The sequence below is a fragment of the Callionymus lyra genome, chromosome 7, assembly GCF_982586985.1.
Source record: "Callionymus lyra chromosome 7, fCalLyr1.hap1.1, whole genome shotgun sequence".
Classification (NCBI taxonomy): Eukaryota; Metazoa; Chordata; class Actinopteri; order Syngnathiformes; family Callionymidae; genus Callionymus; species Callionymus lyra.
In genome coordinates this window covers 17312503-17328456 of record NC_141824.1, presented here as the reverse complement: position 1 = coordinate 17328456, position 15954 = coordinate 17312503, and the positions used below count along the sequence as shown (strand labels likewise).

The window sequence follows — 15954 nt, the reverse complement described above, 5'->3', positions numbered from 1 at the left end:
ACATGCACACTGACATAAATGTACACAAACACATACTCGCAAAGAGTCCTGAACAAACATAAGCTTGAAACCCATGCACACACACACACACAAATTTACACACTAACATACTGACACCTTCCCAAACTAGCACAATCGCACACACTCACTTACACACAAACAAAACATTACACACAATACAGACAAACTTAAACAAAGAATACACACAATTGGATCCTCACATACGCACACACTCACAGTCAAACACATACATTTAACGATATACACTTACACACACAAAAACGCAGATATACAAACACACAGATACAAACACATAAGCACACACACCAATATACACACATACAGTTACAGACACAAAAACACAGATATACAAACACATAAGCACACACACCAATATACACACATACAGTTACAGACACAACACCACAGATATACAAACACATAAGCACACATGCCAATATACACATATACAGTTACAGACACAAAAACACAGATATACAAACACACAGATACAAACACATAAGCACACATGCCAATATACACACATACAGTTACAGACACAAAAACACAGATATACAAACACACAGATTCAAACACATAAGCACACATGCAAATATACACACATACAGTTACAGAAACAAAAACACAGATATACAAACACATAAGCACACACGCCAATATACACACATACCGTTACAGACACAAAAACACGGATAAACAAACACACGGATACAAACACATAAGCACACCCGCCCATATACACACATACAGTTACAGACACAAAAACACAGATATACAAACGCACAGATACAAACACATAAGCACACATGCAAATATACACACATACAGTTACAGACACAAAAACACAGATACAAACACATAAACACACACGCCAATATACACACATACATTTACAGACACAAAAACAAATGTATACAAACACATAAGCACACCCGCCTATATACACACATACAGTTACAGACACAAAAACACAGATATGCAAACACATAAGCACACACGCCCATATACACACATACAGTTACAGACACAAAAACACAGATATACAAACACACAGATACAAACACATAAGCACACCCGCCCATATACACACATACAGTTACAGACACAAAAACACAGATATACAAACACACAGATACAAACACATAAGCACACCCGCCCATATACACACATACAGTTACAGACACAAAAACACAGATATACAAACACACAGATACAAACACATAAGCACACACGCCCATATACACACATACAGTTACAGACACAAAAACACAGATATACAAACACACAGATACAAACACATAAGCACACACTCCCATATACACACATACAGTTACAGACACAAAAACACAGATATACAAACACACAGATACAAACACATAAGCACACCCGCCCATATACACACATACAGTTACAGACACAAAAACACAGATATTCAAACACACAGATACAAACACATAAGCACACATGCAAATATACACACATACAGTTACAGAAACAAAAACACAGATATACAAACACACAGATACAAACACATAAGCACACATGCAAATATACACACATACAGTTACAGAAACAAAAACACAGATATACAAACACATAAGCACACACGCCAATAGACACACATACAGTTACAGACACAAAAACACAGATATACAAACACACACATACAAACACATAAGTACACACGCCAATAAACACACATACAGTTACAGACACAAAAACACAGATATTCAAACACACAGATACAAACACATAAGCACACATGCCAATATACACACATACAGTTACAGAAACAAAAACACAGATATACAAACACACAGATACAAACACATAAGCACACATGCAAATTTACACACATACAGTTACAGACACAAAAACACAGATATACAAACACACAGATACAAACACATAAGCACACATGCAAATTTACACACATACAGTTACAGGCACAAAAACACAGATATACAAACACACAGATACAAACACATAAGCACACATGCAAATTTACACACATACAGTTACAGACACAAAAACACAGATATTCAAACACAGAGATACAAACACATGAGTACACATGCAAATATACACACATACAGTTACAGAAACAAAAACAGAGATATACAAACACACAGATACAAACACATAAGCACACATGCCAATATACACACATACAGTTACAGAAACAAAAACACAGATATACAAACACACAGATACAAACACATAAGCACACATGCCAATATACACACATACAGTTACAGAAACAAAAACACAGATATACAAACACACAGATACAAACACATAAGCACACATGCAAATTTACACACATACAGTTACAGACACAAAAACACAGATATACAAACACACAGATACAAACACATAAGCACACATGCAAATTTACACACATACAGTTACAGACACAAAAACACAGATATACAAACACACGGATACAAACACATAAGCACACATGCAAATTTACACACATACAGTTACAGACACAAAAACACAGATATACAAACACACGGATACAAACACATAAGCACACATGCAAATTTACACACATACAAACATTAACTCACGCAAAACATTACACACAAACATACATGGGCCATAACACACACACTTGAACACTCGAAAGCGGATACACATACAAATGTCCATAAGCACATGCACATACTCACTGTCCAACACAAAGTGGTCATGTGACGAGGTCATGTGACATATGGTTCTAGTGATGCTTGCGTCACAGTTTTGGATCAGAACTAAAAGAAGAAAATCAACAATCGTGCTTCACAAACTTGTAAGTTGTTGCACTTGTGTGTCGAGTTGTGTTGGCAGGAAGTCAGACAACAACAGACGACGACACTCATCGGTGTGTGTGTGTGTGTGTGTGTGCGAGTCCAACGAGTGTGTGTTTGAACTGAAGTTCAACTTTTCTTCACTCGCCCGGTGGATCCTCAGACTCGCACTGGAGGACTTTTCTGCTCTTGAGAGCGAAATATTCTCAGAGCGTTTTTGTAGAAAGTTTTCACGACTCGCCCTGTAACAAGCGCACAAAGACTCACAAACGGCACATGAAACAGACAACAAACAACGTCCTCCTGGGACCATCAAGCTTCTTTCTTCTCTGCAGAAATCTCCCTCCACTTAAGCTGCTGCTCCTCAGCTCCACGTGGAGGTGAGAGAGTGGCGTCTGCGCCTCGCACGCCCTCGCTTTCATACACCGGCTCATGAAAGTTTACCAAGATGAATGTGTCGCTCACTGAAGCTGCAGCAAACAATGATGCCACTTTGTGAGCTTTGAACACACTCATGGACACACACAAGTAAACACACACACACACATACACATGCTGGAATATATGCACAAAACGCAAAAGACTTGAAGATAAACACACACATAAAGATACACAGACCGCAAAAAAGCTACACAGATATAGAACACAAACACACACAAACACACATTAAAAACGTACACACTTGTATTAATAAGCAGACACACAAACTGATGCATATCTACACACATTAGAGCACACACACAGTTGCAACCACAAAAACACAGATATACAAACAAACAGAAAAATAAGATGCACACACGTTCACACACAAAGATACACGGACGAAGGTATACACACAAACATGGAGACAAAGATATATACACGCACATAAAGATACACACATAAGATAGAGATGCACCGACACACATATATTTACAAAGATGCACACACAAAAGATTACCAGGAAACAGTCAAGAAAACATACGATATACACAAACAACTATATACACATTGCAGTTACAAGCAGACACACAAAAAATCAAAGGCAAATATACACACAGATACACATACAAGCATACACGCAAAGGCTCACTCACGGCGTTGCACACACTAAAACACAGATATACAAACAAACAAAAAAAAGAAGATGGACACACACAACAGGATCCACAGGCGAAGGTATACACACAAACATAGAGACAAAGATATATACACGCACATAAAGATACACACATAAGATAGAGATGCACCGACAAAAATATATATTTACAAAGATACACTCACAAAAGATGCACAGGAATACACACAAACAGTCAACACACTAAAACTCAGATATACAAACAAACAGTTGTACAGTACACGTTCACACACAAAGACACAGGTATACACACAAACACAGATACACAAACGTACAAAGATAGGAAACGTACATAAATTCGTACAACAGTAAACACACTCATACACTATTGTACACCGATGTACACAACATATATATATACACATACACACTCGCCGTAACAATCAGACACACACACAAAAAAAACAAAGATATACATACATAAGCACATATGCAAAGGTACACATACATATTTAAAAAGAAAACAAACACACAAGCAGACACACAAAGATACACATGAATATAAAGGGCACAAAAACACAAAAACATACACATGCAATTACACACATTTACACACACAAAAATGCACAAGCACACACACAGGTCTATGCAGTATTTAGACACAAACTCTTGCACGCAGACACGCACACAAACACGCATGTAGTCACACATAACCACACAGAGACAAATATATTCATACAAACACACACAGAGACACACACACGTGGTGCAGAACTCATCAACACATCTTTTAATAAAGGTTACACGACTCCAACAGCACGAGTGTCATGAGGCAATATTGTGTATTACACTTGTATAACTTTAATTATGTTGCGAGGGCTTCACTTACTTTGCAGTGTTGTTGTTGTTGTTGTCAGGTTACAAATATTACTGCCTCGGGGTACTATTACCCGTAACACCCTCCGCCACTAAAACTCACTCCAACAGAAGTGTGTTTGTGTGTAATCCAGACCTGGAATCCTCACCGACGGCGCATATTAACATTCCTCCGCTGAACTTGTTGTCGTCTGACAATCCACAGTTGTGTATCCAATCAGCTGCTCTGTGTCTCACCGTGATTTACACACAGATCCGGAGAGAAAATGTTTTCCTGTTCACCACAATTAACTTTTTTGATTGATGACCTGAAGGTGTGCGTTCATTATGTGTGTTATTGTTGTGTAGTGGTACGACAATATCACACGTTGAGTTGTCGATGAGTGTGAGTCTGTTTAAGGCGGTGATGTCGTCGCAAACGCACCAGAGTTTTATATAGAGGAGATTTTCTTTCTTTATTATTCAATACAAAAAGTTGCTCCAGTCAAACAAAATATTCCATTCCAATAAAAAAAATGTGATTTATAAAAATAAAAAAAAACCTTGATTCACCAAAAAAATAATGTTCAATAAATTGCTTTAATCAAAACATCCTTTTTGAAATCAAAAATGTATTCAAATCAAAGAAATCATTTTCAATAGAAAAATATATATTGTAATCGAATATAAATCTAAAGTAGCTTCAATGACAAAAATCAATTTCATTAAATAATTTAAATAAAAGGATTTATATCCTAAAAATATATTTTTAAGTTGCTTACTTACTTACCTACTTGGTTCAACCCCAAAAGGTTCCTCACAAAAAAGTTACTTGAACCAAAACTTTTTATTGATTTTCAATCCAAAAACTTTTTTTTTTTGTTGTCTTAATTGTTTAACCCCACTAAAATATATATATATGTTTTGGATTGAAGTGAACAGTTAGAGTTTTAAGTATTAAAGTTGTTGTTTTTTCCTTAGTGGTAATAGTTTTTAATGTATTTATTTTTTTCCGCATGATGAAAAAAACTTTGAAAACTATTTTTTTTATTTAATAATTTTGACAAACATTCCACGTGTCGTGGGCTGCGCCCCGATTGGTCAGACATGGTTGAGTGACAAGTGTCTCCACCAACAAATAAGCAAGAAAGTCATGACCGACATCAACCCATGGATCAGTTGAGTTGATGGTATAGTACAGAGCACCCCTGGGGTACAGTTGAAAAAAACAAATAAAAAAAACAAGGGTATGGATTTATTAACTGAGGCTTTAAAGATATTAATATGTCAATCAAACACAACTGCCATTTGTTTTTCTTCGTTTCCTTTTATTGTTATTATTGTTTACATTGAATTGTTTTCACCTCGAACGTTTTGCTGGTGTTTGTGGTTCTTCAGGTTCTCCAGATTTTTGGCTGAGCTTTAATATTCGCTAAAAACTCTGCACCGTCAGTGAGAACACACTCCAAATGAAAAGCTTTAAATGTATGTAAAGAAAGTGAATTCAAGCTCATCACTTCCATGAATACATCTCTGCTGAAGCGAGGAAGTAAGTGAGAGGGTTCGGAGCGTGAAGGATACGTGACGGTCATGAAAGCAGCGACTCTAATCCTCGGGTCATCACGCGATCTGCTGTATCAACACTCCTGAGAATGAGACTCCTGCGCCAGAGTGACGGACTCATTTCCTTCTCCTCCACGCATCTGCTCTAATTGAGCCTAAAACATGTCCTCGCCCGTAATTCCAGACTTGTAATGTCATTATTCTGTTTCACTTAAGGAGATTGAGAGGGTCGCGGTGAGCCTGCAAATGAGGGTTTTATGCTGAGACTTGGAGGTGCAGGCGGGGGGTTGAGCGGGGGGGCTGCCACTCGTGGGGCCAAGGAAATGGAAAAATGACGCCGAAGGATTTGTTCCGCTTCTTCACAAGGCAAAGTTTGATTCTCCTGATCTCCACGCATGGATTTGAAGGTGTGATCCTGGGAGATGAGTTTCAGTGACCCCGACGTCTTCCCGGTGTAGGTACAATTTCTGGCCCCCCCCTACAATATCGGTCCCCCCACTTCCTACGTGATGACGTCACACGCTGCATATGCGAACGTCTCTTAAAAATATTTTTTATGGGTTAAAGAAACGTCAACAGAACGTTTACATGATACTTTTTTACCACATAAAACATTTATATTGAGAAAAAGACGATCTTCGTCAACATAATCACTTTCTTTCATTTCCTGGTCTGACGATCATGTGACTTTGACACCAACAGGAAGTGCCCGCGCCACATGTGACGAAGCTGCTGATTGGCTGAAGCCGTTTAACTAATAATAATACACAACTGTACAATGCAATACAAACATTTGAGTACCGAAATGATTCTTCTGATTCTTTTCAAATAACAAAAATGTTAGAATATTCCCCTTTCAATAACTTATTCTACCCGTCTGTAGTTCGGATCATAAACACCTCAGTAATTATTTATTTTTCATTTCAATGTTTTTTCTTCCCGATTTAAATCAATTATTAAATGTTCATAAGAAAATTATTTCGGAACTCGAATGATTGTATTGTATTGTACAGTTGTGCGTTAATATTAGTAAAACGGCTTCAGCTAATCAGCAGCTTCGTCACATGTAGCGCGGGCACTTCCTGTTGGCGTCTAAGTCACATGATCGTCAAACCAGGAAATGAAAGAACGGAAAGTGATTATGTTGACGAAGATCGACTTTTTGTCAATATAAATGTTTTATGTGGTAAAAAGGCATCATGTAAACGTTCTGTTGACGTTTCTTTAACCCATAAAAAATATTTTTAAGCCATATTGTAGGGGGACCGAAATTGTACCTACATCGGCGACTCGGTATGTCAAGATGGCTGCTGCCTTTGGGTTCGACCTTTGACCTGGAGCATCTGAGAAGTCCACCATTGCGACAAGAACTCCCGGAACTCGTGTCTTATTTCTGTGGTTTTAATAATTCAACGTCTGAGATTTGCTTTATTATTCAGGAAAAACAAACACAACGCAAGTATTGCATTGCTTTGTCTATTCAAGTGATATTGGATTATTATTGTAGAGCTTTTAATTGAAATATTTACGTTGGAAAATATGCCCATTGAAAACACTTTGTTTTGTTGGAGATTTTTATTTCGTTTTTGCCAAGAGACAAAGAGAGAGAGAGAGATGGAAAAAAAGACGGTTATAATAGTATTGGGTCCATCCTGTGATGGAACCAGAGTCTGACCTGGTAGAACCACAAACTCTATATGAGTCCATCTTGTTGCTTCTACTAGGTCCGCTGGTCATGCTGGTTTATTTCCGTTGTACTGAAGGTCGGCTTTTTAAAAATAATGTTCAGGGACACCTGCTGTAGAGCACACCAGGACAAACTGTAGCTCCTGTAGTTGATGAAGTGTTTTCTGAGTTCTGGTCTGACCAGGAGAGACTTGTTGTTGTTTGTTTACCTCGTTTAATCTCTGGAATAACGTCTCTGAAGAGACTCGGCAGTAATTTAAAGAAGCAAAAACATGTTTATATTCTGTTTATATTCGACTGCCATTGATCCATCGCAGCTCGGCATGTTTGCGAAAGAAGACGCAAACTATACTATATTTTAAAAGCTGTTCTGAAACTATATAATCATTAATGAATGTTAATATTTACATATTTAATTGTATTTATATAATGTACCTTTGTATCATTTAAATAGTATATATCATGAAACCTTGTCAATTATATCAAGAAACCTAATAAACTGTATCATGTTGATTGGGTTTCTTGATACATTTTATTAGGTTTCATGAAACCTCATCAAATGTATCATGAAACCTTGTCAATTATATCAAGAAACCTAATAAACTATTTTACAAAACCACATCAATTATCATTGATTCTCATCAAATGCTTCACAAAATCTCATCAACTGTTTCAATCAACTTCATCAACTGTATTATACAACTTCATCAAATGCATCACAAAACCTCATCAACTGTATCATGAAACTTCATCAACTGTATCATGAAACTTAATCAGCTGTATTATAAAACCTCATCAGATCCATCACAAAATCGCATCAACTGTTTCATGAAACTTCATCAACTGTATTATAAAACCTCATCAAATGCATCACAAAACCTCATCAACTGTATCATGAAACTTCATCAACTGTATCATGAAACTTAATCAACTGTATTATAAAATCTCAACAGATCCATCACAAAACATCATCAACTGTTTCATGAAACTTCATCAACTATATCATGAAACCTCATCAAATGCATCACAAAACCTCATCAACTGTTTTCATGAAACTTCATCAACTGTATTATGAAACCTCATCAAATGCATCACAATGCATATCTTTAAAGTATATACTTTATTGAATATTGTTTTGATTAGTTAAGTGCTTTGTGACCCTGGTCTGGAAAAGCGCTATATAAATAAAAATTACTTACTTACTTACAAAACCTCATCAACTGTATCATGAAACTTCGTCAACTGTATCATGAAACTTCATCAACTGTATTATGAAACATCATCAAATGCATCACAAAACCTCATCAACTGTTTCATGAAACTTCAACTGTATCATGAAACCTCAACACACATTCTCTTTGAACTTATATCTGACATGACTGTTACTGTTATAAAGCACAGTCGACTCCAACAGGGCTGCACTCTCTTCTTTACCTAGCACAAGGGTCCTCAACAGAAAGTGATTTATTTTGTGTTAAAACTTTCTTCTTCTAATGTATTTAAGACATTCTGTAGGTGACGGATGTTCTGAGAATAGTTTTGAAGAGAAAAAATGAAAAATTAATTGAATTGAAGTGTTGAGCAGGATATTAGCTGGTAATTGACCATTTAAAAATGAGACTTTAGCATGACGAGCTCAGGAGTTTATTGTACTGAGACACAATTACCTCCTCCTCCAGCAGCGAACGAACCCGGAGACCGAGTGACCTCTAAAAAGCGGCCAAAGACGACGCAGCCTCTCCGGCTCGCCCCAGACTCTGTCTTCATTTTTAACTCCCTCTATTTGCTCCGGTGACAGGGCTATTTTGGGACGATGAAAATTTCTCAGTGATTAATGGCTCATAACAAAAAAAAAAGGCTCACGCTGCGGCGGCGGCGAGCGCTCGGGAGGATTGTGGCGGCGGAGTCCGTCTGTGCTGACACCTCTAAATTAGCGGCGCTAGCGTAGATGTATGACGGAGCCCAGATGGTTTATCACACATGCCAGCCACACAGATACAGAACTTTAAATCACGGCTCTCGTCCTTCTCTCCCTCGGATGAAGGTCACACCTACAGCGTCGTCTCCAACCTCAACCTGTTACAGCGAAGGTGTTGCTCAGTAAATGTAAACAATCATCAGCCTCGCATCACTTTTACGTTTATTTTACATTATTTCAGTTAGTTTAGGAATAATAATGACATGATTTTAGTTTTTTACATTTTGTGTCAGAAATAACTGAAACTTTAAACTATAAAAATGTAATCAGATACTGATGTGTATATATATATATATATATATATATATATATATATACACAGCAGGAATGTCCACTAGAGTAAGTAAGTAAGTCAATTATATTTATATAGCGCTTTTCCAGATCAGGGTCACAAAGCGCTTTAACAATCAAAACAATACTCAATAAAATATATACTAAAAAGATCAAGATAACACAGAGAACAACACAGGAGTTCCAGAAAATCAAGGAAAAGCCTGAACGGAAAAAATATCTTAAGATGTTTCTTGAAGGAGTCAGTAGATCATCAAACAAAGAGGAAGAGGAAGATCATTCTAAAGCTTAGGAGCAACAGTTCGGAAGGATTTCTCTCCTCTGGTCCTGAACCGTGTGCCTGGAACCATCAGTAGATTCTGATCCACAGACCTCAGAGCCCGAGCTGGGGTGTAAGGCTGGATCAGATCACTGATGTAAGGAGGAGCCTGACCATGAATAGATCTGAACGTAAGAACCAGAATTTTAAAGTTCATCCTGGAAGCCAGTGAAGAGTTTTAAGGATTGGAGAAATGTGAGTTCTTCTACTAGAGCTGCAGAGTTCATGTTCACCTCCAAGATCGTCTGAGACCAGCCACTCAGGACAGTTGCTGCAACAATCGGTTTTCATAACCAAGGAATTTCTGCACAAACTGTCAAAAAAACATCTCAGGGAAGCTCGTCTTCATGCTCGTCATCGTCATCGGGGTCTCGACCTGAATCCAGTTTGTGGTCGTTACCGACTTGAGTGGGCAAATGCTCACATCGGACGCCGTCTGGCACGTCGAGATGAAGAGGTGTTCTCTTCACCGATCAATCACGATTTTCACTGCTCAGGGCAGGTGGTAGACGGCATGTCTGGCACCCGTGTGGGTTTCCGGATCGCAATGTTGGCGGCGGGCAGTGCGTATGTTATGGACGTTATGTACATCCAAGAACGTCAGCTCATGTTGCAGCATCGTAATGCCCCATGTTGCAAGGATCTGTACACAATTCTTGGAAGCTGAAGACACACCAGTTCTTGCATGGCCAGCATTCTCACAAGACATGATGCTAGAGAGGGATGCTATGGATCGGCGTAGCGTGTTCCACTTCCTGCCCGTATCCAGCAGCAAAAAGTTGTGTTGCACTGCGTGAAGCAAATGGTGGTCACACTAGATACTGACATATTTGTGAACAATATTTCAGAGACATGGTTCTTTTGTGCATGTAGAAAATGTTCAAGATCTTGTGATCAAAAACAAAAAGATATAGACATACCGTACATAAAGGTCTCTGTTAATAACTGAGGGAGTTGAGGTTTTTTGAGACACTAGGAAAGATAATCGTAGCAGGGTTGAAACTGCAGCTCATCGCCTTTGTCATATGAAGCCGGGCTGTTGAGGTGTCTTTTTGTCCGCCCACCTGTAGCGTGATGGTTCTATTCTGAATGCTCTTGATTTCGCTCTGTTATTCCCGCTCGGCTCTGATTGCCGCTTCCCTTTTGTTTCCCTCCGTTTCAGATTCAGAACGCTGACGATGTTTTGATTACGCCTCTGGAGAAGTTCCGCAAAGAGCAGATCGGCGCTGCGAAGGTAAGAGCCCACCTCCTCGTGCAATCATCGCAAACACACACACCCGGGATCAGGATCCCGGGAAAAAACCCTGCGTGTCACTCAAAGTTTTGACAGACTGTCGGGAGTTTGTCGAAGTCCTGATTCGTGTCAGTGGTGTGTCTGAACGATGTGTCTCTGGGGAAGATGTGTGGATTCAGTAGAAACTCTAAATTGGTAGGAAAAGGGTGGGATGTCCACGAAGTGGAGGATGAACTTTGATTGATTTTATCCTCATGAGGTCTCCATCATCTGTTCTGGTGAAGAAAGAGCTAAGCTAAAAGACAAATCCATGTACATACTCCCGGCTATGTTCACCATCTTTGATACACAAAGAGCAAGATTATGGGGAAAAAAAACAACCCAAAAGGACTTCTTTCCATCCGGACGGTCCTTTAAAAATATGGTTATGAGTTCTTCAAGGCATGGCCAACATGGCGGGGGCCTCGGGGCAGACCCAGGAGAGGCAATAATGTCTCCCATAAGGGCAGTAGGAGAATTCTGGTGAAAGAAAGTGTGGACTTATTTGCTCCAGGGGAAACCCCTGCAATTGGAAAAAGGTGGAAGATAGATGGATGAATGGATTAAAGGATGGATGATTGGATGGGTGAGGAATAATATAGCGTTAAAAATGAACTTGTATGAAGTTTAATGAGCAGCTAGTTAAGGTCCTTTAGCTGTTTTTGCTTATTTCATCTGCAGCTGTGTTGATATATTGATATATAAAATTTTTCTATTTTGTTTAAAAGTCGATCTTCACAAGTCATATTCAACACACTCGTCTATGGTTCTGGTGGACCTAAAGGATCAGGATCTCTGGAGGTTCCTGCCTGGAGATATGTGCTGCAGATGCGCTGTTGGAGCTGAAGGTCCAGCATCGGCCCGAGTGCGGGTTTGTTGCTACAAGCGAGCGCTTTCATGTCTGTGGAGCGCGAAAAGGCACGATATGAAAGCGAAGCGTCTTGTTTGTTTCGCTCCCTCGGTCGGATCAGACACGCCGGAGCACGAACCGGGTTCAAAAACTCGCGGCTGGACGGCTGGGAGTCATTTGCACGCCTTTCCAAGGCAGCGGGGTCCGGAGGTCCGGCTGAGCCCGGCTCCTTCATGCTGGGCCTGGTGCCGTCTTGATGCTCCTCTGGCTGAAATCCAAAATCATAACAACCCACCGATCCTTTCCTGACAGACTTTTCTTTAACGAGACACAAACTAGCTTAAATACGCCCGAGTCAGAAAGAATCTCTCAATGGTGAACAACCTTTGCAGACATTTCTAAATGGTAATAGATCAGAGATGGACAGTTACATTTCCTCAGGGGCCACATTTTGTTAACAATGTTTTTTTAGGGGCCATTAAGAAAAATAAGAGCGAAAAAAGCCTTAATATAATTTAAAATCATATTATATTAATTATTTAATTAATTATTTATTTGTTTTTAAAGATACATTTTTAAAATCTTAAATCAAAGCACATTTGTCCAAAAAATATTTTTCATCTTTTTGATTGACAGAAAATACTCAAGACAATGACAAGAACCCAATTGTCATGACCTCATGGAAGCCACGTAAAATACATCCACACAGGTCTGTATTAGAAGCGTGTTATCGCCATCTAGTGGTCTGGGGTGAAACTAAGAGGGTGTGTATCGGCAATGATCTGGCGATACGTATCACGATACAACGGTAACAAAGCAATATATTGTCAAGTACTCGACTCTGGTGTTGCAGAATTTACAGACCGCATGACTCTTGACGAATTCATAACTAATTTAATTGGTTTTGAAACCAAAATATGTCCAAACATCAGCTTTAAAAGCTCCTGGATTCGACTGTATCCTCTCGTCCTCAGTCTTCGCCGGGATCTCGCTGGATTTCATTGTTCCATTAGCCGCCGAGGCTGTTATAACTGCTGCCATCTAGCGGCCGAAAGTTTAATTGCAACACAAACAAACCAAAAAATATTTGCGTGTTGATTGTAAATTAAAAATCAAATTATTTATATTTGTATTTTCACACACTTTAATAAAATATAACCTTAAAAACTATGGTAATAAATAATACACTGATGTCGCTGTTTCAATATAGAGATAGAGTTGATGACAGCACTAGTGTTGGCTCTGTACATTTTTTTCCTCGACTTTCGCTCCACAGTCATCATCACATAAAGTATCTTTAGCTTCTGAACTAGTTCGCGATGGTCAATGGAATGTTTTTGGGTCACAATCTTATTTAGTCTGAGAGGGTTTCTGGGAAGTTCTTTCTTGCCCGCAGCTTCTCAGCTGGTGATGTGTTTACTGACGGTCCAGAACCCCCCCCCCCCCCACATTCGATTCCATCTCCTGATGTTGCTCCACCGGCTCCACATTAGTCAACCGGAGATAAAAGGCCACGTTACGAGCGGCTGAGCAACTTTCCACTCCTCTGAGAGAGTCCTGACCCTCTCAGCGACTCTGAAGTCCAGCTTTTGCCTTATTTGGGTAGAAGTGAGAGTGTGTGTTCGGAGCAGCAGCTCCAGTTCCACACAAGACCTCAGTGCTGGAAACCACAGACGTTTCTCAGTCAGGAGGTCTCGAGATGACATCGCTGTTCTCGGAGTGGCACTGTCTGTACGGGCTCGCTGTCACAGCAGTCACGCTTTCTGTTGACTTTAACTTCAGCGCGTCGACTTTTAGCCTCAGGAGCAGGAAACTCAGTCTGCGTCAACATTATTTGTTTTCGTTTAGTTTAGCAAAAATGTTTCATCCAAATATTTAAATTAAAAGTATTTTATGTAAAAATCCAAATAGGATCTTTTGACAAATTACTACAATACATTTTGGAGCAAAAACGCTACCAGGAAAGCAAAAAGTAAAGTTTCAAATATGTTGCACTTGTAAATTCTTAACATTAACATAAATAAATACAAGCAAACCATTGAAGTTAACTTGTTAATCAAACCTTTTTATTTAAAATAATTGAGGTTACAACATATATTATTTACATTTGTTTTATTAATCAACATATCTCAACTTTATTTATAAATATATATATATATATATATATGTATTATATATATATATATACTTTATAAAACTGCAGTTGGCATACAATAATGGAAATTGAATTTATAATAAATAAAGAATAGGAGAGACATAGACATATGTTTTGTCTTATTGATTCAGTTGGATTGGAACTATAAATGGATATAACAAAATATATAAAATAAAAGAACATAAAATGGATTACAATCAAATAATAGATATATTGTGAGATAAATATGTCTGTGTATATAAATCATGAAACAATAAAAATGGATTATAATGAAATGTATAGTTTATTTAATGTATGGTTAATTAATAGTTTAAAAAATAATAAAGTAAAAAGGAAAATCTTTTTATGAATCATCATATTATCTATATTATGATTACATTAAATAAATAATAAATAGATTAAATAATAATAAAATATTAAACTATGTCTACATTCATTAGTTAAGCAAATGATCTATTACTTAAGATTCTAAACTCATTATTTAGCGGTGGTCATAATGTTTTGCCTCGGCGATCAGTCTCGCAGCAAAGTTGGGAGACGACAAGAGAAGCTTCATTGAAAGTTCAGCCGACGAACAAACCCCTCGCCCTCCTCTGATCGTCCTGCTCTGCACACTCTGGGATTCATCAGCGTCGAGGCAAATGTCGGCGCCACCTCTGGAGACCTTAAGTGGCGGAGAATCATCAGATGTCTGGTCAGACTTTTGTAGAGCGACCGGCCTGAATTACCAGCGGTCATCTCGACCCCCGGTCGGCATTAATTCCCAGCCAGCCAGGACCCCTACGGGCCTCCTAAGTTGGAGACTTGAAAGAGAATTTAAGATGGTGCAGCAGCCACCCACGACCCTGTCCTCCCCCCGGCAGCTTCTTCACAGCCTCACCCTGCAGCCTCTTCACAGTTCAAACTCTTGAGAAGTGACTCCCAGTTAAAACGCCTGCACAGACGGAGACGCCCCCAAACCTCCCTGAGCCTCGTCAGACCACAAAGAACACTAAAAATGAAGTGTTGGAGGAAGTACTGACGCTGGTCCTGATGCTTTACACCAGACCTGGGGTGGGTAGATGACTATATTCAGGGGCCACGTTATGTAGTGCGAGTGTTGTAAGGGATC

The 15954-nt window shown here is 38.8% G+C and overlaps 1 protein-coding gene across 2 annotated transcripts in view; it reads left to right on the top strand.

Annotated features, from left to right (window-relative positions):
• Nucleotides 1–15954, top strand: part of arhgap42b (Rho GTPase activating protein 42b) — an 87108-nt gene that overhangs the window by 44175 nt on the left and 26979 nt on the right. For both annotated transcript variants that reach the window (XM_087795866.1, XM_087795865.1), the window contains exon 4: nt 11728–11799. In XM_087795866.1, coding sequence (XP_087651992.1) covers nt 11728–11799 — 72 coding nt within the window. The remainder of the gene's footprint in view (nt 1–11727; nt 11800–15954) is intronic.